General features: G+C 54.4%; 1 protein-coding gene across 4 annotated transcripts in view; it reads right to left on the reverse strand.

Annotated features, from left to right (window-relative positions):
- SYT7 (synaptotagmin 7) overlaps positions 1–26329 on the reverse strand; it is a 177049-nt gene that overhangs the window by 17437 nt on the left and 133283 nt on the right. For all 4 annotated transcript variants that reach the window (XM_054026587.1, XM_054026586.1, XM_054026585.1 and 1 more), the window contains 4 exons: positions 13020–13290; positions 9366–9535; positions 8604–8718; positions 7954–8153 (listed from right to left, as the gene is read on the reverse strand). In XM_054026587.1, coding sequence (XP_053882562.1) covers positions 7954–8153; positions 8604–8718; positions 9366–9535; positions 13020–13290 — 756 coding nt within the window. The remainder of the gene's footprint in view (positions 1–7953; positions 8154–8603; positions 8719–9365; positions 9536–13019; positions 13291–26329) is intronic.

Genomic DNA, 26329 nt, shown 5'->3' on the forward strand with positions numbered 1-26329 from the left:
GATCTATGGGCAGATGTGGATATTGTGGACAGTTGATGCTATTGCCTCACCTAGATGATTAGTGGAACAACACTGGGAATGCACAGGACTGGTACCAGTTGTGTCTTAGGGAGCTGTCCCAATTGGTATGGTATCTCTGGGTGGATACTCACCAGGCTGTACTGGGATAATGTGCTCTGTTCTCCACGTCTGTGGATCGTCTCCAATGCTCTTCAGATGCAGCTTCTTGGAAGGATACGTATCGTCTATGGTCTGGAAATTCACTGCTATGCTGATAATATCCAGCTCTCTCTCTAGATACATACTGATATTTGCCTCTCCAGATTCCGTGAGGAACATGCTATGAAATCCATGACTAGATAACGTGGAGGTGGCTGAGACTATATCCTGGCACAGCTGAAATAATGCAGACCGAGTCAGGCTGGAGATATGAGGAGAGTATATCTCCCTGGGCTGCTCAGCCTTCAATGGGCTGAATGTTGTTCACACACTGATTTTCAGGAATGAAAGCTCCAAAGACAGACTGTTGCTGCAGTATTCATGGCTTGGCCAAGAGCAGGCAATAATGGAAATCACACAAGGGAGTCTGCACACTGGGAATTTCTGGAGAAGATGCTGAAAAACATCTGCACAAGCTTAAAAAATGTTAGGTGTCTATCTGAACCCAACCCGTGGGGCGCACTCTCCACTGTCCGAATCAGTATCACACACATTGCTAGATAGGAGCCTGGAACTTCCCTGGATCTCCCAGAGGCCATGAGAAACACAGAATTCTATTCTGCTCTGTTGCGGCTTTCTTGTACCTACATCCACTCAGTGCTGTCACAAAGCTAAAGGCTTTTGTGCTTCACCTCTTATGTGGACTGTGACGAACTGGGCCTGTTCTCACGGTGGTCTGTGAATGCTGACAGGGGAGTGTGCTGGGATAGTCTGCATTGCAGAATGGGATCTGCCCGAGGGCGCCCGAGGGCGCATACCTGAGTGTGTAACATGAGAACCCAGGAAGGGGTTGAAGGCGAGGCGACTCCTTAGCCCGGGAAACTGAACAAAGGCTGTGGGAGGGGTCGTAAAAGGAGAGTGCTGGAAGCAGGGAGAAGGAGGCTGGAGAGATGGCTGGGAGGCAGGGATGGCTCTGACCCCCCCAAAGGGGGGTGGGCGGGCATGCCCTGGGACCCCAAGCTGGACCTAACTGAGGGGGGGCCCTGTTGTCTGTGCCTGCAAGACCTGTCTTGGACTGTATTCCTGTCATCCAAATAAACCTTCTGCTTTACTGGCTGGCTGAGAGTCGCAGTGAATCTCGGGAAGAGGGGTGCAGGGCCCTAACTCCCCCACAATCCGCAACAACTGGTGGCAGCGGCGGGATCTACTGCACCCCGTGGACGGCGCTTCCTGCAGTAAGTGACTGGGGAGCAGTAAAACGAAGGGGGATTGACGGGGACCAGGCGCGCTGAAGAGTGAGAGAGGGACGGTTATTACCCCTGGGAGTGTGTGACCAGCGAGAAGGACTTTTGCAGTAACAGGGTCCCCCGAGGGGATCGCAGCGAGTGGTCCCAGGGGCGGAGGAGTCTGCAGCTCGACCCTGGCAGAGAGGTGGTGACCTCGAGAAGGGCTGGCACACTAGGGGGCCCCCTGGGAACTGTGGGGAGCTGTGAGCACACAGGCCGGTGAGTGGCCAGCAGGAAGATGTATGCCAAGCGGCTTAAGAGCGACCTGGTGGAGCTGTGCAAGCAGAGGCGGCTGCGCATTGGGAGGCTCACCAAAGAACAGCTCATTGCCCAGCTGGAGGCAGAAGATCGCGCGAATGAACTGATCCCTGTGTCTCAGGGAAGCAGCCTGGCAAATGCAGCGCAGGCACCAGTGTCTGTCCCAGCTGGGAGTGGTCAGCCGGCTGCTGAGGGCGTCCCGAGACCCCTCCTTCCTATGCCTAGGGGAAGGGTGGGGAGGAGCCCAGCAAATACTGAAGGCGCCGTGGCCCCCCCGGCCAGCAGGGGGTCCCCCCGGCGAAGCTCGCCGGCCAGCAGAGGATCCTCCCGGCGACGTTCGGCATCCGGGGAGCGGAATTGGCTGGAATGGGAGAAAGAGCTAAAACTGAGAGAGCTGGAGGATCGTGAACAACAGAGACAGCATGAACGGGAGGAGAAAGAGAGACAGAGACAGCATGAACGGGAGGAGAAAGAGAGACAGCATCAGCGTGAACGGGAGGAGAAAGAGAGACAGCATCAGTGTGAAGAGAGACAGCGTCAGCAGGAACGGGAGGAGAATGAGAGACAGAGACAGCATGAAGAGAGACAGCGTCAGCATGACCTGGAACTGGCGAGATTGAAGGGCAGCGAACCCCCGGCTGCGGTGAGTGAGGGGGGACCCAGGACTGCACGGAGCTTTGATAAGTGCATCATGGCCCCATACAAGGAGGGGGAGGACATGGATGACTTCCTGGAGGCCTTTGAGACGGCCTGCGAGCTGCACCGGGTGGAGCCCGCGGACAGACTCCGGGTCCTTACCCCCTTACTGGACCCCAAATCCGTGGCATTGTACCGCCAACTGGGAGAGGCAGAGAAAGGGGACTACGAACTATTCAAAAAGGCCCTGCTACGAGAATTTGGGCTGACTCCTGAGATGTACCGGGAAAGGTTCCGGAGTCAAGATAAAACCCCTGAGATCTCATATCTGCAACTAGCCGCCCGCATGGAAAGATACGCCAGCAAGTGGGCTGGTGGGGCCCAGACGAAGGAGGACCTGATTAAACTGCTGGTACTGGAGCAACTGTATGAGCGGTGCCCATCCGACCTGAGGCTGTGGTTGGTGGACAGAAAGCCAGAGAACCCGCGACACGCCGGGCAGCTGGCTGATGAGTTTGTAAAGAGCCGGTCAGGGGGTGGCAGGGAGGAGTCCCAAAGGAGCAATCCCACCACAACGCAGAGAGAGAGTCACCATGGGACCTCCCCGTGGGAAAATACAGAAAAACCCCATCAGAGGGGAACATCCGGCATCAGGACCATCCGACCCACTCAAGGGGACCCATGGGACATGGGCTGCTACCACTGTGGCCAAAAGGGCCACATACGGGCCCAATGCCCCAGGCTCAGGGACAGACTGAGCAGGCCGAACCCACAGAGGGTTGACTGGGTAGAGACCCAGCCCGGCGAGAGGCAGCATTCCCAGGGAAGGGGGGCTGGCAGAGTACCACCTGCTAAGGAGGGAGGAGAGCCCCAGGCCAGCTTCTCTGGGGGGCCAGATGCTCCGGATTCAAAGTTCTCCGTTTACAGGGTTGGCGCGGGGCTGTCCCTGCGGAGCGAGTGCCTTGTTCCCCTGGAGGTGGATGGGAAGGAAGTTTATGGTTACTGGGACACGGGCGCAGAGGTGACACTGGCCCGGCCCGAGGTGGTGGCCCCAGATCGGGTGGTGCCCAACACCTTCCTGACCCTGACCGGGGTGGGCGGGACCCCATTCAAGGTTCCCGTAGCGAGGGTACACCTGAAATGGGGGGCCAAGGAGGGCCCCAAGGACGTGGGAGTGCACCACCATTTGCCCACTGAGGTGTTGATGGGTGGGGACCTAGAGGACTGGCCCAGCAGCCCCCAGACCGCCTTAGTTGTGACCCGCGGTCAGAGCCGGCGAGGGGCACTGCGCCCTGGCCTTGGGGGGGGTGCCTTGCCTGAGGCGCGGGACTCTAACCCGGTGGGGAGGGAACGCCCAGGGACGCGGCTCAGGGAGGCTGCAGCTTCGGACCCAGCGGGCAAGAAAGAGCAGGTGGCCATCCCCGTCCCAGCTGCTGAGTTCCAGGCCGAGTTGCAGAGAGATCCCTCCTTGCGGAAGATAAGGGACCTGGCCGACCTCAATGCGGTACAGACCATGGGACGAGGTGGCCGGAAAGGATTCCTGTGGGAGAAGGGGTTCCTGTACCGAGAATGGGCTCCCCCAGGGAAAATGGAGTCAGGGGGGATCAGGAGGCAGCTGGTGGTACCCCAGAAGTATCGCCGCCAGCTGCTGTGCCGGGCCCATGACATTCCCCTCTCAGGGCACCAGGGAACCTGGCGTACCCAGCAGAGGCTGCTACGGAGCTTTTACTGGCCTGGGGTCTTTGCTACTGTCCGACAGTACTGCCGATCCTGTGACCCCTGTCAGAGGGGGAGGAAGGCCTGGGACAAGGGGAAAACAGCTTTAGGACCCTTGCCCAGCATAGAGGAGCCTTTTCGGAGGGTGACCAAGGTAAAAAGGGCGGCTCTAAACCAAGAGAGCCCAAAGCACAGACCTCCAGACTGGAGTGCTGGGAGAAGACCACAGCCCAGTTGGAGCCCCAGAGGTATGGGGGTGGGAAAAGGGCGCAGGCCGCATAAACCTTCCCACATGCGAACTGCGAGTGCCATCAAGCACCCCCAACCTAAGGGGGAGCGTGAAACTGGAGGGGCCTGGTGTAATTCCCACCAAGGAATGGGAGGGATGCGGGGGCATCCATGGGAACAGGGGTAGGTTCGAACTTCCCCGGGTCACTGGCTAAAGTGACCCTGCTCAGTTCGGTCTCGAAGGGGGGAGAGATGTGACGAACTGGGCCTGTTCTCACGGTGGTCTGTGAATGCTGACAGGGGAGTGTGCTGGGATAGTCTGCATTGCAGAATGGGATCTGCCCGAGGGCGCCCGAGGGCGCATACCTGAGTGTGTAACATGAGAACCCAGGAAGGGGTTGAAGGCGAGGCGACTCCTTAGCCCGGGAAACTGAACAAAGGCTGTGGGAGGGGTCGTAAAAGGAGAGTGCTGGAAGCAGGGAGAAGGAGGCTGGAGAGATGGCTGGGAGGCAGGGATGGCTCTGACCCCCCCAAAGGGGGGTGGGCGGGCATGCCCTGGGACCCCAAGCTGGACCTAACTGAGGGGGGGCCCTGTTGTCTGTGCCTGCAAGACCTGTCTTGGACTGTATTCCTGTCATCCAAATAAACCTTCTGCTTTACTGGCTGGCTGAGAGTCGCAGTGAATCTCGGGAAGAGGGGTGCAGGGCCCTAACTCCCCCACAATCCGCAACATGGACAATGGCCAGATTTCCATCCCAGTGATCTGGGTGGTGGACCTGGCTTCCCTTTTCATGCCATTTTGCTCACGTGGTAAGGGGCCAAATTCCCCATGGGTGTAATCCATTGATCCCAATGGAGCTGCGCCTGATTATCCTAGCAATGGATGTGGCTCCGTTTCCCTAACTGGATACATCAACATTTTTTATGGACAAAGCTGAGATGTTGTTCCTGTTTCTGACATTTGGCTCCCTATCCCCACATGCCCTGAAGATGGTCCTGGCCATGTTATAGTGATTCCCCAACTTATGCATGGTTTCTCACAGTAAATCAATTCCCTGATCCCTGTAGGCTTCATCTGATTCCAGGATCTTCACAGTCCAGAATTCTCTAGGTGGCAATGGAGGCATTAGGCACTTTCTGGCTTGAGCACCATGAGCTTGACACTCCAGACAGGGTATTGTTGGTGAGTTTTCCTCCCTTACAGAACCATCATTTCCACATTATGCCCTCTGTGTGAGGGACTCCGTGTGCTGAGAGATGAGTTCACGAGTCTCTTACTTCCGTTTAAGACACTTCCTGACTTCCCCGTTATACTCCCAAGACGTGGTTGGCATTAACGTCCCTTCTTACGAATGGACAGTTGCCCTCTCTCCTTGCCTGGGGCTACGTTGCTTTGGTGGCACCATTTCCAATGGTCTGGTAGAATTCCCTTTTCTTTGCCTCAACCTCAACAGAGGGGCTCTGAGTCGCCATGTTGCTGGGGCACAATATTTGGGGTGCTTGCAGTGAACTCTGCAGAGAGCTTTTGGGATTCCCCAATTGGCTCTGCTGGCTGTGGTGTGGTGTTGTGCAACACCTTGATCCCTGTGGAAGGTGCGATATGGATCCCCAAACCCCAGAAATGCCTTGCAGAGCCACCTAAAAGACACAGATGTTGGAAAAAGGCCCAGCAGATCAAACGATTGTTGCTTGTATTAGCAGCTGGCTGATGAACAGGGAGCAGAGAGTAACTGTTAAAGGGGAGACCTCTGAGCGGGGAGCAGTATCAAGGGAGGGAACCTCAAGAGTCAGTGCTCGGACTCCCATCACTTAATATTCTCCTTGACAGGCTAGGGGAAGGTGAAATTCACCAGCTTTGCCTCTGATGCCCAAATCAGCCATAGCAAATGCAGGGGAAGGGGAAGCCAGCAGCAAAGGGAGCTCAGGAGATCAGCACTGAGGGTGCCTGAGGTTCAGTACAGCCATGTGAGGCCATCCGCCTTGGCAGAGGAAGAAGTGGCACAGAGACAAATGTGGGAAGGGACCAGCTATCCACAGAGCAACGAGGCTGGGAAAGACCCAGGGAGGAACAGCAGCTGAGTGTGAGCTTGTAGAGCGGCCCCATTGTGAGAGGAGTCAGTGCTGGTCTAGGATTGGGTGGATCGGGATCATGTGACATTAAAGATAGGGAGGAAATAACGCCATCATTTGTTTGTCTCAGCTCTTCCTGCTAACACAGTCCAGCCGTGTCAAAGCCTGAGAGGCACAATTGCCTCTGCAAGCCTAATTTGAGCAAGCTATTACTACACCAGTGTGGGGTCAGAGTCAGGCAGCTGTATGTGTATGCGGCGGGGAGGGGGAGTTGATGTACAACCAGCCGTTGTACAGTCCTGGTTAACTGCGCATACAGACTAGGCATGCACCTGCATATGCATTTTTTATGTAAGCAATGGAATGCCTGGAATATCACGTCCTTTGGGACTGAGTCCCACTGCTGGTGTCCGGCTACTATCTTTTATAGCTCCTCGTCTGTATCACAACAGCCAAGCCATTAGCCTCCCCTACGCCTACCATCCTTGCAGCTCTTCTTACACCTCCCCGGACAGTTCCAGCCCCTTCAATGACCTTGCGGCTTTGTACTGACTGGTAATTGAATGCGCTTGGCAAGAGCTAACTCGGGAGCAGTCAGGGGGACAAAGCCCCTCTCTGTGAAGCATTAGCATCCCAGTGTGGCCCAGCAGGAGTTAACAATGTGCCCCAGGCTCCTGCAAGCCTTCTTTGCTTTGGTTGTGTCTCCCCTCTGCTCTGTGAGTCCTTAGTGAAAACACTGGCCAGTGCTGGAGCCAGAACAGACCCCTGCAGGACCCCACTTGACACAGCCTCCCAATGTTGACAATGCCCATTATCTATACCTGTAAGTCTTTAAGGTACCACCGGACTCCTTGTTGTTTTTGTGGATACAGACTAACACAGCTACCCCCTGATATTTGATTATCTATACCTGTGATGTGTGTGGATCAGCTGCCCTTACGGTCTCTGCCAGTGGTATGTGCCGGTGGCCTAAGCCCTTAGTGCATGTCCACGGCCTACGTGCTTGTGTGTCACCTATGCATACGGCCTAGGGCAATGCTGTGAGCCCGTGGCCTAGGGCAATGGTGTGAGCCCGTGGCCTAGGGCAATGGTGTGAGCCCGTGGCCTAGGGCAATGGTGTGAACCCGTGGCCTAGGGCAATGGTGTGAACCCGTGGCCTAGGGCAATGGTAGGAGGCCGTGGCCTAGGGCAATGGTGTGAGCCCGTGGCCTGCGGCAATGGTGTGAACCTGTGGCCTGCGGCAATGGTGTGAGCCCGTGGCCTATGGCAATGGTGTAAGCCCGTGGCCTATGGCAATGGTGTGAGCCATGGCCTGAGGCAATACTATGAGCCTGTGGCCTAAGGCAATGCTGTGTGCTGGAACAGGCATTTTAAATGGAAGCGTTTCAAGGTTTAAAGCTCTCGCCCTGTCCCAGAGGTGGGAATACAAAATATCCGTAGTGTGCCCCTCTGAGCACTGCGCTGGGACGCTAGTGAAGGTCCAGCCTTGGCCTCCCGTAGCCCCTCCCCTCTGTGCTGACAGAACCCAGTTTCCCGCCGCCCCTGTGACCTGCAGGCCAAGGAGAGCTGTGGCCCTGGGGCTATCCGGCGGGGGACTCACCTTGCCAATGACGTCGTTCCGGCTCAGCCTGTCCTTATCCATGACGGTGATGATGATGGTTGTCTCTCGCAGCTTCTCGGTGGGGATGTCAAAGATGAAGGACTCATTGAAGACTGGGTTCAGGCACCGCTTCATTACCACCGTCTTCTTCTTCTCCACCCTCTTGTCCTTGTACATCAGCCACACCTTGACGTAAGGGTCTGCCACAGAGAGGAGAGGGCACATTGCTCTTAGGCCAGGCCAGGGCTCCTCCCCCTTCTGCTTCTTAACTTGGCCTGTCCTCAGGTTTCCTGCCTCTCATGCCAGGGCCCTCTCTTTCATCTGGGAGCCTGCAGCCTCCTGCTCAGTGCTCCCATTTTTGCTGCAGGATGTACTGGGGAGCTGAGACAGGTCAGGGGGACTCTTGAGTTCCTCCCAGTGTGGGACAGAAGAGACTCAGAGCTGAACGTTCCCTGTGGAAGACAAAGGAGGACTCTCTCCCTGGTGTGGGACAGAGGTACTCCGGACAAGTTCCTCCTTGAGGAGAGGCAGAGGGGACCTAAGGTGAGGAAGAATAGATTGCAGTTACCCTGCATCTTAGTATGCTGGGGCGAATGGCCCCTGCCAGGACCCCTAGCTCAGTACAGAAGAAGGGCCCCGATTGCCAGTACCTGACGTCCCCCCGATGTCCATGGCTTTCAGATTCCGTGCTTTGATGATATTCACAACGATGGAGTTACCAGAAGGGTTGTAGCAAAGGGACAGGAGGAGTTCTCCCCGACTTCCCTGCAGAGAGGAGAGGTTGTTATAGACTGGCAGACACCAGCTAGCCTAGCTCAACCAGAGCACCTCGGTGGCCCCGTCCCCACAGAAACTACCTGCAAACGTATTTATGGCTGTAACATGCTTTGCTTCTCCCCCACATCCAAAGAAGCTGGCTGTCTAGGGGTGGGACAGAATCTGTAGCATGGCTTCAGCTAGCTCCATTATTGGAAACAAATTCACATCCACAGGGATCAGTGAAAGTATCCCACAGCTGGTGCCAGCCCACGTGTTTGCAGTTGGCTCTAAACCATGGCCGAGAACTGTTTTCTGCTAGCAGAGTGTCTCCTACAGGATGCAGAAGGACTTAAACCCCTTCTCAGCTGACAGCGGGTAAGACCCCTAGGCCTTCAGATTCTGGATAAAGAGCAGATGTAGTCCTCAGGTCTGTCAATACTTCCCCTTTTACCGGTACCAGATTAATGGGGTACCGGTAAAAGGGTGGGGGTTTGGGGATGTCTTCTCTGGGATCCTTGCTGCAGCAGCTCCAGGATGTCCCCTGGGAGCACTAGGCAATTCTAGTCACTGAGGCCAGCTAATAGCCACGTACACTAAGCCAGGGCATTACATGCTGGCTAAGCCTCTCTCCGAACACAAAGCAAAGGTCTTACGCTCCCATCACTGCAGGGTTTCAGCTCCTTCCAGAATGTCTGCATCTGGGTCAGGTCCAACTTGTTGAGTGGAATGGACACCTCTCCGATGGGGTCATTGCGACTGAAGCGGTCATAGTCCAAAACCTGGAGATACAGCACCCGCTGCACCACCTTCTCGTATGGGAAACCTGCCAAGGAGACCAGAGCAGGAGGTGGTTACCCAGGAACGTGGCAACACGGCCAAGTCTGGCAGAGCCATTCCAGAGCCATACACATACATAAACCCAGGTGGCATTCATGCAAAAGAGACCATCACTGGCATGTGTCTCTCTAGCCAGTTCTGGCTGGTGTATGATGCTGGGATCAAACAGTCTGTGGAGAAGGGGCACTGGGTGGAGGGAGACACACTTTTCAGTAATTTTATGGCCTCTACTAATATCTGTGGTTACGAGTAATCAACCCTCATACTTCATGACACCAGCTGGCCACTGCCAGGGTCAGGAAGGAATCCCATCCTTCACAAACATCATTCCACAATTGGCTGGGTGCATCGCCCAGAGGTGGAGGTGTTTGTATCTTTCTGTGAATGACCAGGTATTGACTGTTCACCAGAGGCTGGACCCAGATCGATGGTGTGATCTGATACGGCAGGAGGTCAGAACCCAAGGGTGTGATCTGATAGGGCAGGAGGCAGGACGGTCTGATATGGTTTAGCAGAAGCGGAGATAGTGGATCAAGTAGACCAAAGATGTGGCACACAATGTGGGACACAGGGCTAGTGTGACCAGCGGTTCAATACGGGGAGGCAGGAGAGGGGATCATGGAGCTGACTGTCCATTGGGGTGGCTGTGGGGGGTAGGTCACAGAATCCCACGCTGGAAGGACTAGGAGGCAGGTCCAGATTGGCCAGACAGGCCAGTGGCGCAAGGTAGGGAGGTAGGAAAGGGTGTACTGCTGCTGACTGACCACGGTGTGATCCAGCATGGTGGGGAGAACCAGTACCGGATTTACCATGGCGCCACGGTGCCAGGCCCACGGTCCAAAGGGGCCCCGGCCCTGCCGGCTCTTCTCTGCCTCCCCCTCCCTCACATGGGGGCAGAAGCTTAGTGCTGCCGGCTCCTGCTGCAACAGGGCAGGCTCTGCCGGCAGCCAAGCTCCTCCCCTGCCTCTTTCCCCAGAGTAGGGTGACCAGACAGCAAGTGTGAAAAATCGGGACAGAGGGTGGGGGGTAATAGGCACCCATGTAAGAAAAAGCCCCAAATATCGGGACCGTCCCTATAAAATCGGGACATCTGGTCACCCTACCCCAGAGTGCTACGTTCCCTCCCGCCCTCCCTGCTGCCGATCAGCTAGATCAGCTGTTTGCCAGCAGGAGGAGGGATGAGGAGGAGCGGAGCCTCATCACGCTCGCTGCTCCGGGGAGGAGGAGGAGGAGAAAAGGCGGGGGTGGGACCTTGGGGAAGGGGCTGGAATCAGGGCATACCCCCTCCAGCCCCCTGCCGTGAGCACCCCCACGACCCCAGCCCACACCCACAGTCCTCTGCCCACCCTGACCCCTGCACCCCCTTCACACCTCCCCAGCCCCCTGCCCTGACCCCTGCACTCCTTCACACCTCCCCAGCCCCCTGCCCTGACTCCTGCACCCCCCACACATCCAGCCCCCTGCACCCCCCCACACCCAGCCCCCTGCCTACCATGACCCCTGCACCCCCCCACACACCCAGCCCCCTGCCCACCATGACCCCTGCACCCCCTCACACACACCCAGGCCCCTGCCCTGACTCCTGCACCCCCACACACACCCAGCCCCCTGCCCTGACTCCTGCACCCCCCCTCACCCCTTGCTTCCCACTGCTTAAGGCTTAGCCCTCTCACTTTTAAAAATGATTGCTTGCCCCTCCTCCTCCCCTCAGGCTTTTCTGGCACCCCTGTTGCCAGGTATCCAGTTTTAGACTGGAAACTCCAGTAGAAAATGGGACTTGGGTGTCCGGTTAGCAGTGCTGACTGGAAACTAAAATAGAAGTAACCACATTACCCTCCGCTCCTCCCACTCCCAACACCCACCCCAGAGGGCTGGAAGAGAACCTGTGCAGCTGCTGCTGGATGTCACGGACTGTGGGGGAGTCAGGGTCCTGCACCCCCCACTTCCTGCGATTCACCGTGACTCTCAACCAGCCAGTAAAACAGAAGGTTTATTAGACGACAGGAACATAGTCAAAGCAGAGCTTGTAGGTATGGAAAACAGGACCCCTCAGTCAGGTCCGTCTTGTGGGGTAGGGAGCCCAGACACCAGTGCTGGGCCTCCCTCCATTTCCCCAGCCAGCTCCAAACTGCAACCCCCTCCAGCCCCTCCTCTGTCCTTTGTCTCTTTCCCCGGGCCAGGAGGCCACCTGATCTCTTTGTTCTCCAACACCTTCAGTTGGCACCTTGCTGGGGAGGGGCCCAGGCCATCAGTTGCCAGGAGACAGTGTGTCAGCCATTCTCTGTGCAGACAGCATCACACCTGCCCTCTAGGGCTCTGCAACAATCACACAGCCTTATCCCACCACCTAGATACTTAAGAAATGCATAGGGGAAACTGAGACACCCACACAGTATTCAGAGAAAACATTAAGAACATTCCCACTTTGTCACACTGGAGGAGGGGCAGCTCAGTGCAGAGAGAGACGAAGAGAATGGTCTAGAACCAGGGAGAAGGTAGGTACCCGCTCTATGTGGGCAGGAACGGGGGGGGATCCTGTTTACCCCCTCCCCAGCCCTGCTGCGCTTGCAGTTTACCCCTGGCCCCTCCCTTGCTCCAGGAACCAACCCTAGCTCCCGCCCCACTGTGCTTTTGCCCTGGTCCCTTTTACAATCATTCCCCAGGGGGCCCACAAATATGTTTGGAGCCGGGCCCACAAAAAGTTAATCCGGCCCTAGGGAGAACAGTCGTGTGGTGAGATCAGCCTAGCAGGAGCAGACCCACTGCTCTAGATGGCTCACTTTGGGCTTCAGTCTGGCAAACCCTGTTTCCTACAGGGACTCGGACTCACTTTCTGTCTCTCTAGGTGTTCATATGGCCAGGGCCGTCCCTAACTATTCTGGGGCCCTATGCAGCCCCCCTGTGTGGTGGGTGTCTGGGCCCCAGGCCTCCATGAGGGAAGGGGGACTGGCTCCAGGCCTCCGCACGGAGGGGGGGGCTGGCTTGGGGGACAGTGGGGAACCACCCCCCAGCACTCACTGGCGGCCCAGCTGAGGCTGGGCCGCTGCACTTCCCGACGCCGGTGAGTGCAGGGCCAGCCCTGCCCCCACTCCTCAGGGGAGTGGGGGCGGGGCTGGGGTGAAGCAGGGGCGGGAAGAGGCGGGGCAGAGCAGGGACGGGGGCCATGGGGAAGAGATGGAGCAGGGGCTGGAGCAGCAGGCAGCTGCGCAGGACACCCGGAAATTTGGTACCCCAAATTTCCAGGTGCCCTACACAGCTGTGTACTTTGCATATGGGTAAGGACGGCCCTGCATATGGCCCTTGTCACCACAGTATCTGAGCGCTGGGAGGAACGAAGTGCTAACCCCATGCTAAAGCCAGGGCCCAGAGGCAGTGGAGAGGCAGTGACTTCCCAGGGTTAGCTGGGGGTCAGTGGCTGAGCTGGGACTCGCTCCTGGCCCACGCCCTGTCTGCTGGCCTCTGCTGCCTACCTTCGAAGAGGAAGGTCTCGTTCCAGTGCGGGTTCAAGTTCTTCCTCTTCACTTTGGTCTCCAGCTTGTTCTTTTTATCAGGCAGCAGGTAGATCTTGACGAAAGGGTCACTGGTGCCGCTGAAGTCCTTGGCTGGCAGCTCTTGAGCCTTCATGATCTTGACAGTCAGAGTGGATTCCTGGAAGTTGTAGCCGACGCTGAATTGGATTCGGCCGAGGTTCTCCCTGCTGGAGCTGTCATGTCCCTCATCATCCTCAGAGCCTGGGGAGAGCTGAGGGGGGACAGAGAATGGAGAGTCAGCCTGGAGAGCTCAGCATGGGGTAAGCACCATCGCCAGGGAGAGACCCAGAGATCTGTCTATCTACCTGTCACATCACCAGGGTATCTATGATTTATGTTCAGTCTTTGAGCACCTCCTCCTATAGCTGCCCTTCTCCCCGGCCCCTATCTCCCCCTCCCTCCTCAAGATGGGACCAGAGGAGGAGACTGGGCTCATTTCTCCCCATTGGGCAGCTCGGGACTCTGCAGACCCAAGAGGCATCTGTAGTCAGGGCAGAGCGTAAATCTGCAGTGAGGAAGGGGGGTTGGAGGCTCCCGGGGAGGGGAGATCACAGCAGTAGGATGGGTGGATAAGGCTGGTTTCCATCTGCCTCTGAGGAATGTTACAATATTGCTTAAATAGCCAGGGCCGATCCTGCAGCCCTGATGTAAGTGTAATGCGAAACACAGCACCGGCTACGTGCCCCTCTGTGGCTGTTCCCCATAAAGAGATTTCTTAGGCGGCAGCTGCTGTTTCCACATGGCAGAGCTGGTCCTTTAGCTCAACCAGTAGAAGCTCATGCTTTTAGACCAGGTTCAATCAGCTGCTGCCCCAGCCAAGGGGAGGTGAGAGGGAAGCATGCAGGGTCAAGCTCTCCGAGGCAAGGCTCTGCTGATTATCAACCTGCTTCCTGATAATCATCAAAACTCCCTGGGCTTCGGTGGGGCCAGGTTCTGGTCTGGGAGTAGAGAAGTTGTGTATGGTCAGAAAGGGAGGTGAGTTTCTTCTGGAGCCCTCTGTGTGTCTGGACAGCTTTGCAGAGCTGGGCTAGCATTTCACGTCGGCGTCCAACTTAGTGCCCTCCAAGAACAATAGACAAAATCCCACCCTTGCCTGAGAGAGGGCAAGCGCTGCCATGCACGTCTCAGGCACAAGAGCTGGCTGAGATGGCCCCCCATCCAGCATGTGTGCTAGCCTGCTGGGAGGAGGGGTCTGGAGACTGGTAGACCACACCTCCTGGAATATGAGGCCCGCCCCCAGCTGGCGCGGGAGCCCTGGGAACCCTATGCACAGGCCCCATCATGCTGCTTGCAGCGGAGAAGGAGCTTAGGACAGCCAATTAGCTGCATAGCCCGTCTCCCCTGCTGTCACCTCCTGACTGCCCCCTCAGCTTGGGAACCAGCACAGGTGTGTTAGTTGAGGCTGGGGAAGAACTGGCACAGAGCTGTGGGCAGGCAGGGCCTGCTGGGGACAGGTGCTACATCAACACAGCAAATGAATCTCTTCAGGCCACCAGTGGCTTTGAACCCAGGACTGTCTGTACAAAAAGCACAGGCTTCTACCATTTGAGCTAAAGGACCGAACCTGCTAGCCATCCAGAATAGCATATTTATAAGCTCTGTGATTTAGCCACTAGAGCACTTGGTTACTCTGCTTCTTGTCAGCGATGTGTGGAGCCAACTCGCTAGCCAGCAATTTACCCTGCTTGGCCTCAGCCCCCGGCTCACCTGCCCTGGCAATCAGCACTGCCTGTTTCTCATGGGCCTCTCCAAAATGCCCTTGCTTCTCCAGTACCAATCACTAGCAGGAACGGAGCTCACAGGCCACCGCAACCCAGCTCATCTCCCTCTGCTTGCTCTGCCTGTCTCATCTGGGCTCTTTGTGAGCATTTCCACTGATGGGACCTCCCTGACCTCAGTCCATTGTCAGAGCATCAGCAGGCACCTCATCTAAATGTGCTCTTCCCGTGCGTAGGTCTCTTGCTTCTTGTTAAACTCCAATCATTCCCAGCTTCCTTTCTATTATCTCCGCTCTGCTGCTGGCACAGAGGCCTATGCCACCCTGCTCCCTGCATTTCTTTAAGACACATATGCATAGCTCCTGTGACGGTCTCTTAGATGGGAGGCCTTCCAACTCTCCCAGCTCCCACGCTCCCCTTTGTACTCCCTGATTTACTGCTCATAATAACAAACCAGTGATTAATAATGACTATCTCAGTTGCACCATGGCTTCCCCCTGGTGGAGTGCAGGGGAATTATCACCACTCTGCTTTCACACGATACTGTATCGCTCCCCAAATCTCTCCGTATTCCATGACGAAAAGCTTCTTTACGTTGGAGTTAAGGTTGAAAATACACATCAATCATTTCCAGGGAAATGGTCTTAAAAGGATGTTGTGGTTTAAACAAAACAAAACAAATCCCTAGAACGACAGGAAAATCAAAATCCAAACAAACCTCTGAAAGGTTGAAAATGTCAACAGTCAACGAAACAGACTTTACATTGGCCTGTCCCTCCACGCCCAGGGCATGCACTGTACAAAACACGCCTATTTTGCTGAGGACTTTAATACACGTCGGCACAGGCTGGGAACATCTTTGAACCTGAGTGGCCCGGATTGTGGTTTGGATGATAGGGCTGTGCAGGGGAGCGACTCTCCTTGCATCTCTGCATGTTACCCAGAGCTGGGGACTGGGCAGGCAGGAGTCAGCAGTTGCTGCGTCTTCCCTCTATTCCCTGACCAGAGCAGCCCAGCCAGTACACGGGGTGTTGTAATTTGTGGCTGGTCCGGGCCTGTAGTTAATCACTACCCTGCAGAGCAAGGGGGAAGCAGGGGAGGGACTGTAACACAGAGGCGTGTCTCTGAACTATGATGCCCCCTGGCATAGACGCCAACTCCGGGGGTGCTCTGGGGCTCAAGCACCCATGGAAAAAAAACAGTGGGTGTTCAGCACCCACCAGCCACAGCTGTTCTGCGGCACCACTGATCAGCTGTTTGGCAGCTGGAGAGAGATGCTTGGGGGAGAGTGGAGAGCAGTGAGCAATGGGCGGGTGGGGCCTCGGGGGAGGGGAGTGGAATGGGGGGGCTCAGGGCGAAGCAGGGGTGGAGCACCTACAGGGAAAAATAAAAGTCGTGCCTCTGCCCCTGGGGCTTTTCCAGAGGTGGCACAGTTGATATACCTACCACCCCTTGCGTAGGGTGGTGCCTAAAGGCACAATGTAACCCTATAGTTGCCTGCTTGCGTATGAGAGTTCAAAAAAAGAACTAGGTAAGTCCATGGAGAAAAGGTCCATCAATGGCTATTAGCCAGGATGGTCAGGGACGCCACCCCATGCTCTGGGTGTCCTTACATAGGCGCAGACTCTGTGGGTGCTCCACCCACCGGCAGCCCGCCATCAGCTCCCCCCAACCCCCTCAGTGCCTCCTGCCCGCCGGCAGGCCCCGCGGATCAGCACCTCCAGCTCCTGCCCCATGCCTCCCGCCTGTTTCATGGTGTTCAGGAGGCTCTGGGAGGGAGGGGGGAGGAGCAAGAATCTGGCCTGCTCGGGGGAGGGAGCAGAACTGGGCGGGAAGAGGCAGGGAAGGGGTGGAGTCTTGGGGGAAGGGGTGGAGTGGGGCCTGGGGCAGAGCTGGGGGTTGAGCCCCCCCAGCACTTTGGAAAATTGGCACCTGTGTGTCCTTAGGCCTCTGACTGCCAGATGCTGGGACTGGACGATATGGGATGGATCACTCGATAATTACCCTGTTCTGTTCATTCCCTCTGTAGCATCTGGCACTGGCCACTCTCGGAAGACAGGATACTGGGCTAGATGGGCCATGTGTCTGATACAGTATGGACGTTCTTATGTTCAAGTTCAAAGCATTTGCTAACCCGTATGCCCAATCTCAGCCAGTAGTGCTCTGGCATGAGGCCTGGGAACTGGAAACTCTTTAATAAGGACTTTAGGCAGGGTGAGTTTTACCTTCTGAAATGCTGTGTGTGTTCAGAGTTTCCGTAAGCCTTTGATGAATGGTACAGTGGCTTCGGGAGATACAAATCCACAGCACATACAAGATGCTAAATGTCTCTGCTGACTCCCATGGCAAGGTCAACAATTTCCAATTACAAATCTCCTGCCCCTCAGCACCTGGCCTCAAATCATATCATTTCTTCTAAGGATTTTAAAGAAAGTCTAGTTTGGCAGGCTCCAAACAGATATAACAAAGGGCCGAGCTCTCTTAAGCTGGGGAACCACAGTTTTAATGTTGGTTTCCTGAACAGTCCTAACTACAGTGGGCCAAAAAATGAATTTCTGTCCCATTGAAAGTTCTGGGATTTTGAAATTTGGTTTCACCCCCAATTGGGACAAAGAGTCAAAATCTTGGAATTTTTGGCAAAACGAAATATTTGGAAATATCCCCTTTCAGTCTTGGCAAAACACATGATTTCAACCAGATCACGTTTCATTTTGACTAACAGAACGGAATTAATACAATATAACATGTAGAAATCTTTCAAAATCATCAATCTTTTTCAGGTTTCGAAAAACAAAATGAAATGAAAATTTCAATTAAAAATGAAACAAGTTAATTTTGTTTCAAAATGTCCTGTCGAAAAATTTAGACTAAAATGACATTCCTGCAAAAAATGTTTTCAGTTCATCCCTAGCAAGAAAAGTTTTTGGTCAGAACATTTTGGCCCACTATACATGTGGGTTTTAGATGCTTGGGTCTCCTGTCCCCCACTAACAGACACCCTGGTTCTGCTGCCCTCCCCCCACCCGACCCTTCTCCACTGCCTTACACATAGAAGCACTGCAGTAGTCCAGCTTAAAACACTTGTGAACGGTGCATCTAATGACTCATTATCCCACCAGCCTCTCCTGACTTAGCCAAAGGCACCAGTCCTCACTGAGGCCAACACAGACTAAAGCAAACATGGAGTGTCCAGACCGAGCTCTCTTCGGCTGAGTCTACACTCACAGAGCTGCTTCTAACTGAAGCCATAGGAGAGATTTGGTTTAAGCACAGTCGGTTCAGTGTGTCCATGCTGCAGACCTGTTACAGTTTTCCCCATACCCACACTGCCCTCTAGGTATCTATCCCACAGTTCCCAGAAGCAGAGGCTTTTGGAAGATGTTGCAAGGCCAACGGTCCATGAGGGTAGGGTGACCAGATGTCCCGATTTTATAGGGACAGTCCTGATATTTGGGGCTTTTTCTTACACAGACTCCTATTACCCCCCACCTCCGTCCGGATTTTTCACACTTGCTGTCTGGTCACCCTACACGAGGGACAGGCATGGGAGGACTGTTTGACCTCTGTTCACGCTGCCATTATCATGCTGCAGACTGAGACATTTCTTAGCCTGTCCCATCCTAGTGCTCCATGGCAGGAATGGGCACTGTTTAGGGCACTTTTGGATGTTGATGGGAGGTATTTCACAAGCGAGGGGCCCAGGCTGCGCTCTGAATGGTGCCAGGCCTGGTCAGCCCAAAAACCCTCCCCAAGAAATGAGGAAGACAGCTGTTCTTAAACCCTCACATCTCCCAGACACCTTGCGCATTTTGCGTCCAATGTCCCACAGCTTTCTACGTGGGCCTTGGAGCAACAGCCTGACACTAAGGAAGGAGAAGTTCAGGCCGAGATGTTGGAAGCAAGGTTCTTAATGGGTACAGCAGAAACCACAGCAGAAACAGACCCATTAAATCACCTGCTGGCTAGTGCAGGAGCTTCCCTTTAGGGCACCTAATAGTGCTTTGCACTGGTTTCTAAAGGACTATCTGGTTTCTAGACGACTCAAGTGATAAGGCTTCCACCACTGCCCTGGGACCAGTATGGGGCGGGCTGGCCTGGTGGTCAGCATGGTGCTCAGGAACCAGAGGCCAATGGGCAGGTCTGAAGGCAGGAGCCAGGTGTTAGAGCCGAAAATTGAAGCCAGGAGGGAGAGGAAACAGAAGCTGAAGCCAAAGGTCAGTGTTGAGTCAGAAGCCAAAGAGCCATAGCCTATGGTTGGAGCCAGAGCAGTCAGAAACCAGGACGAGGGGGTCCAGGGACTGGAAGGAGGCTGAGGGTAGGAGCTGGGAACAGGACAGGGTCAGAGTCCGGAATTGGGGACGAGGCTGGGACAGCAGGTAGGAGACGGCAGGGTCTGTAGCAGCAGCAAGCCAGGATCCACCTTTTTGCACAGACAACGTCCTCTGTCTCTTTCTGGCTTAAATAGTGTACGTGACCCAATCAGGGACTCCGGAACTCCTCCAATCACATCCCTGGGGGCAGTACTTTAATGGATCATATGCCTTTCAGGCTCCCAGTTCTCCAGTCACTAGTAGAGTTGTTGAGTGGTGTTGTGGATGTGGCTGCAGCCTGAAGGCCCGGATTCAGCACCTGCGGATCTTCCCACTGACAGGCCGCACTGTTAGGAAGTATGAGCAACCATGGGGCTGACCAGGGAGGTGGAGGTGCCGTGGCTGTGCAGATGCAGGATGGAGAAGTCATTAGTGGGGATGAACCAGAGGTTCTGTAGTAGCCCTGTCTGGGTTGCTCTGATTCCTTTCCTGGCTGGACTGGATGAAACGAGAGGCCTTGTGGGTGCTGGTGGCTCTGCACTTCTCCATAAATGACAAAAGCCCCTTCTCGCCTATGGCTTCTCCGGATCCACTGGGAGTCTGAGTCACTCAGACAGAGCAGATGGCTTGGTGCTGTGGCTTGCGGCCCAGGGACTGTTGGGAGGGCTGGCTGGGGCTCATCTTTAGGAATGGGGAAAGAAATAAGAGAAGAGATGCAGACATATGAGGAGGGCGGCACATGCATTTGCTCCATTATGGGTAGTGACGCCGCCAGCTGCAAGCCACTCCATCAGTACAAAGGCAGCCTGGAGGAAGCTGGAGCCATTGACCCAAAGCAGATGTGGAGAGCTTGCCTGGGAAGTCCCCGGGGACCAGGCAAAGGGAGGACTGCATTGGCACGTAGCTGAGCAGATGTGCATGCTGTTCGTGCCATACTGTACCCCGGAATGCACCGAGGAGAAAACTTCCCGGCATCTTGTCAGCAAAGGGAAATGTGGAGCACAGCCTGAGCACTGCCACCAGAAACAGGCATTGCAGACCCCTTCGAGACCGGTACCTCTCCTTCCTCCGGAGCTCTCAGCTCAGCTAGTCACCTCAGTGAGAGGTAGAGGAGCTGCAGGAAAATCTCATGCCCTGGCTCTGACTGAAGCAAGGGTCAGGGGCAGCTCTGGTTAATTCATCAGTACGACGCCATGCATGGAGACCCCAGGCCCCATCTCCTCAAGTGCTGATGCTGAGGTCCCTCTTCTGCATGTGGCCCTCATGTCTCTGTGGGTGTGTGCATGGCCTTGGGACAGGGTATCCATGTCTAGTCACAGTGCATGGGCTCCCAGATCTCAGAGAACAAATCCCTTCATCCTCCAGGCTTTGAGGAATTTTAGGGGCTGGCCATTCACTCCTGGCTGACTCTCCTGGATACACAGCATGGAAGCAGGGGCACACCCACATCCACGATGAAGGAGCAATCTCCTCTGCGTCTTGCCAGGGCCTAGCTGGGCTCCTCCCTTTCTCCCCATGCCTGGAGCCCCCTGTCCTTGTAGCACTCTCTGGCAATCCTGTCTGTGTCTCCAGCGAAGATGCCTCTGCAGGGCATTGGGGAGCGGAACTCTTCCCACTACGTTTAGATAACTAGATAATATCTTATGGATTCCTGGGCCTGTGGCTTCATTGCTGTCCAGGCAGCTGTCAGAGGGGATCAGCCTCTCTCTCTGTCACTGGCGTCTCCTCAGATGGCTCCTGGCTCCACTCCACACACTCATTTCCCTAGGGTCGGGAGCTCCAATTAGCCAAATCCTTCCTGACAGCCTGCCTGTCACATCACTGCAGCGATCTCTCCAGAACCAATCCAACGGCCCAGGCTGCGTCTCGTCGTGAGCAGCCCCGGGATAACTTGGCCTCCTCCACCCAACACAATGGAGGCACTGAGACCTGGCAGAGGACGGGACCCTCACGCACACAGTGGCTAATGCCGGGGGTGTATGGCCTGAGTTCGTGAGACAGAAGAGGGCTGAGCGGGGAGAGAGAGAAGTAACATACCCGGCTATCTATGGGGAGGGATTTCCACGCAGTACCGTCTATCAGGGAGGTGGGAAGAGACACCTAAAGGCCCAAAACCAAGCTGGGATGAAGCTCTTCAACATCCCTAAATAGAGGCTCAAGAGCAAATTATGGGGTGGTGGGAGATGATAATGGCTGGTGCTAGTGGAGTTCCTCATGTGTGAGAACTGTTGAGAGAAGGTGGAAGGGCCAGGTATCTCCAATGCTCCACTCTCAGTCCCCACATGCTCCAAACATGAGACCTCCTGACACCCACCAGGCCCTTGTGATGCAGCATTTGCCATGTGCCCCTTGACAGCCCCATTCACTATTTGTCTGACTCAGCTCCACATTTGTGGTTTCACTCGGTCATATCAGTCCAGGGGGGCATACGCTGCCTCCCCAGACACTCACCCGCTAGGACTAGATCTCAACCCCTTCACTGCTGCCCTCTGCCGGTGCTCCTGTGGTACCATCGGCCAGGGCCGGTGTTCCCGCAGGGCAATGGCACTGCATTCCAGCAGGGGCTCGGGGCAGCACAGGAGCTATCGAGGAGCCAGTCGGTTCAGATTTGTCACAGACTGATACTGCCTTAGGAAGCTGTCCAACCATCTCCTCCATTGGATGACCCACCCGCTCCCTCCCCCCACACCAGTACTTAGAGAGCTGTTGGATGGATGGACACCCCCGCCCCCAGTGCATTAGGGACCCACTAGTCGCCTCTCCCTGCCACCACACACTAGTGCATTAGAGATACAAGGGTGCACCTGCATTGCAACCAGAGTGTGATTGCAGCTCAAGCACACATACCCGAGCAAAGTTTAATCTAGCTAGCTTGGGTGCCGGAGCAGTGGAGCTGCAGCACCATGTGCTTCAACCTGGGCTAGCCCCGCAAGTAATTACCCAGGGGTCTGGGCAGGCTGGTACTGCCCACGCTGAAGCCCATGCTACTGCTGCTTCACTGCTCCAGGACTCAAGCTAGCTAGATCACCGCTACCCTGGTTAGATCTACATGGGCTGCAACCAAGTGTAGATATACCCTCAGAAGCAGAGCTAGTCAAAACACAGCCTGTGGAACAGCTTTCCCTCAGAAAACACTGACCAAGTGAAACCAAGCAAGGGGAATTTATCAAAGCTTTTCACTTTGATGGCATCATTTCAAATGTTACATTGTAACATTAAAGTCCCTGTGAAACCACTTTTCCATAAGGTTCTTTCAGTGTGTCTCACATGAAAGATCTCCGACTCTTCGTTCTGTGGTGAATTTTGTCGCTCAGAGGTGGGAGGAAGGGAAATCTTGAGATGTCAGATGGAGCAGAAGTTCCCTTTCCTGACCAGCTCTGTTCAGAAGCAAAGAACACTGGACATGTCCCATTTCTTGCCATCCACCCGAGTATCACACTTTTCCAGGAGCCAGTGGGAGCTGGACAGGGAGGCAGCCAGCAAGGCTGCTCTAGCTTTTTAGGGTGTTGCTCATGAGCACACACAAAATACACCTCTGAGGACACATCATCAGATCCCTTGGGATGCCTGGTTAGGTGATCGTGTAGGTCCCTCCCTAAGTCACTCAGAGGGCAGCTTGCCGGGTTGCTTGGGGACCTCCCAGGGTCGTTTGGAGGACACTGTGTCAGGTCATTAGCTCATGTTCCACCATCAGCCTTGGAAACTAGTTGTGCAGAGTAAGGAATCTAGCACAGACTCATTCAGGGGTCCCAGCAGCAGTTACCCTGATCTCCCTGAGACAAATCCACAGGGCCACCTCTCACTTTGCCCTTCCTCAAGCCAACCACTGAGGAGGGCACAGAAATACATACATTGAGCAGCAGGGAGAAGGAGAAACCCAGGCATTGCCTTGGAGGGTTTTGCTGCCCTGCCTATATGGAAGAACTGACCCTGAGCCTGCCCTTAAAAGCTATTGAGCCAAATTCTCAGCTGGTGCATATCAACGTCGATGGACACCAGGTGAGAATCTGTCCCCTCATCTCCTGTGTCCTTGGAACAAAACAGGGAGTTAAATGGCAAAACAATTTTGTTTCACTGTCCTTCTGCTGTTCTCCCTCTCTGCAATCATGTTATGTAGCTGGGTAATGTGTTTGGGGAAGGATAGAGCTTGTATCAGATGCGGCACTGTATTGTTAGCTCCAGCCAGGGTAATTACATTCCGTCTCCCCCGCACGTGTCCTGTCGGTGGTGCAGGGACACAAATGTCTAGGGGAACCTGAGGAATGTGAATTTCGAGTGGGGGAGGAGAATGTTTAAAGGGGGGCTAGGTAGGAGTGATGGGGCGACACTGACGAGCAGCGATAGTCTCCTAATGGCAAGAGGTTAGGCTGTGGAAGAGTCTCCCCAAAGGCAGTGGTGGAAGCATGGAATGACCGTGTGTTGTCCAGGGAGGGGCAGGGGGAGGTGTATTCCAGCCAGGTCCTCACAAGCCTTGTTCATCTCTCATTTCTACAAAGCTTCTCCTCAGCGGTGCCCTGTCTATGCCAGCATGGACTCCAGTGCTGTGAGCTTCCCCGCAGCAGTGCCCTATCTATCCCAGCACAGACTCCAGAGCTGTGAGCTTATCATAGAATCATAGAATATCAGGGTTGGAAGGGACCTCAATAGGTCATCTAGTCCAACCCCCTGCTCAAAGCAGGACCAATTCCCAACTAAATCATCCCAGCCAGGGCTTTGTCAAGCCGGGCCTTAAAAACCTCCAAGGAAGGAGACTCCACCACCTCCCTAGGTAACACATTCCAGTGTTTCACCACCCTCCTAGTGAAATAGTTTTTCCTAATATCCAACCTGGACCTCCCCCACTGCAACTTGAGACCATTGCTCCTTGTTCTGTCATCTGCCACCACTGAGAATAGCCGAGCTCCATCCTCTTTGGAACTCCCCTTCAGGTAGTTGAAGGCTGCTATCAAATCCCCCCTCATTCTTCTCTTCTGGAGACTAAACAATCCCAGTTCCCTCAGCCTCTCCTCATAAGTCATGTGCTCCAGACCCCTAATCATTTTTGTTGCCCTCCGTTGGACTCTTTCCAATTTTTCCACATCCTTCTTGTAGTGTGGGGCCCAAAACTGGACACAGTATTCCAGATGAGGCCTCACCAATGTCGAATAAAGGGGAATGATCACGTTCCTCGATCTGCTGGCAATGCCCCTACTTATACAGCCCAAAATGCCGTTAGCCTTCTTGGCAACAAGAGCACACTGTTGACTCATATCCAGCTTCTCGTCCACTGTGACCCCTAGGTCCTTTTCTGCAGAACTGCTACCTAGCCATTCGGTCCCTAGTCTGTAGCAGTGCATGGGATTCTTCCGTCCTAAGTGCAGGACTCTGCACTTGTCCTTGTTGAACCTCATCAGGTTTTTTTTGGCCCAATCCTCTAATTTCTCTAGGTCCCTCTGTATCTGATCCCTACCCTCTAGTGTATCTACCACGCCTCCTAGTTTAGTGTCATCTGCAAATTTGCTGAGAGTGCAGTCCACACCATCCTCCAGATCATTAATAAAGATATTAAACAAAACCGGCCCCAAGACCGACCCTTGGGGCACTCCGCTTGAAACCGGCTGCCAACTAGACATGGAGCCATTGATCACTACCCGTTGAGCCTGACGATCTAGCCAACTTTCTATCCACCTTACAGTCCATTCATCCAGCCCATACTTCTTTAACTTGGCGGCAAGAATACTGTGGGACACCGTATCAAAAGCTTTGCTAAAGTCAAGGAATAACACATCCACTGCTTTCCCGTCATCCACAGAGCCAGTTATCTCATCGTAGAAGGCAATTAGGTTAGTCAGGCACGACTTCCCCTTCGTGAATCCATGCTGACTGTTCCTGATCACTTTCCTCTCCTCTAAATGTTTCATAATTGATTCCTTGAGGACCTGCTCCATGATTTTTCCAGGGACTGAGGTGAGGCTGACTGGCCTGTAGTTCCCCGGATCCTCCTTCTTCCCTTTTTTAAAGATGGGCACTACATTAGCCTTTTTCCAGTCATCTGGGACCTCCCCCGATCGCCATGAGTTTTCAAAAATAATGGCTAATGGCTCTGCAATCTCACCCGCCAACTCCTTTAGCACCCTCGGATGCAGCGCATCCGGCCCCATGGACTTGTGCACGTCCAGTTTTTCTAAATAGTCCCAAACCACTTCTTTCTCCACAGAGGGCTGGTCACCTTCTCCCCATACTGTACTGCCCAGTGCAGCAATCTGGGAGCTGACCTTGTTCGTGAAGACAGAGGCAAAAAAATCATTGAGTACATTAGCTTTTTCCACATCCTCGGTCACTAGGTTGCCTCCCTCATTCAGTAAGGTCCCACATTTTCCTTGATTTTCTTCTTGTTGCTAACATATCTGAAGAAACCCTTCTTGTTACTCTTAACATCTCTTGCTAACTGCAACTCCAAGTGTGATTTGGCCTTCCTGATTTCACTCCTGCATGCCTGAGCAATATTTTTATACTCCTCCCTGGTCATTTGTCCAATCTTCCACTTCTTGTAAGCTTCTTTTTTGCGTTTAAGATCAGCAAGGATTTCATTGTTTAGCCAAGCTGGTCGCCTGCCATATTTACTATTCTTTCTACACATCGAGATGGTTTGTTCCTGCAACCGCAATAAGGATTCTTTAAAATACAGCTAGCTTTCCTGGACCCCTCTGCCCTTCATGTTATTCTCCCAGGGGATCCTGCCCATCTGTTCCCTGAGGGAGTCAAAGTCTGCTTTTCTGAAGTCCAGGGTCCGTATTCTGCTGCTCTCCTTTCTTCCTTGTGTCAGGATCCTGAACTCGACCATCTCATGGTCACTGCCTCCCAGGTTCCCATCCACTTTTGCTTCCCCTACTAATTCTTCCCTGTTTGTGAGCAGCAGGTCAAGAAAAGCTCTGCCCCTAGTTGGTTCCTCCAGCACTTGCACCAGGAAATTGTCCCCTACACTTTCCAAAAACTTCCTGGATTGTCTGTGCACCGCTGTATTGCTCTCCCAGCAGTTATCAGGGTGATTAAAGTCTCCCATGAGAACCAGGGCCTGCGATCTAGCAACTTCTGCTAGTTGCCAGAAGAAAGCCTCGTCCACCTCATCCCCCTGGTCTGGTGGTCTATAGCAGACTCCAACCACGACATCACCCTTGTTGCTCACACTTCTCAACTTTATCCAGAGACTCTCAGGCTTTTCTGCAGTTTCATACTGGAGCTC

This window comes from Malaclemys terrapin, chromosome 4 (genome assembly GCF_027887155.1).
Source record: "Malaclemys terrapin pileata isolate rMalTer1 chromosome 4, rMalTer1.hap1, whole genome shotgun sequence".
Classification (NCBI taxonomy): Eukaryota; Metazoa; Chordata; order Testudines; family Emydidae; genus Malaclemys; species Malaclemys terrapin.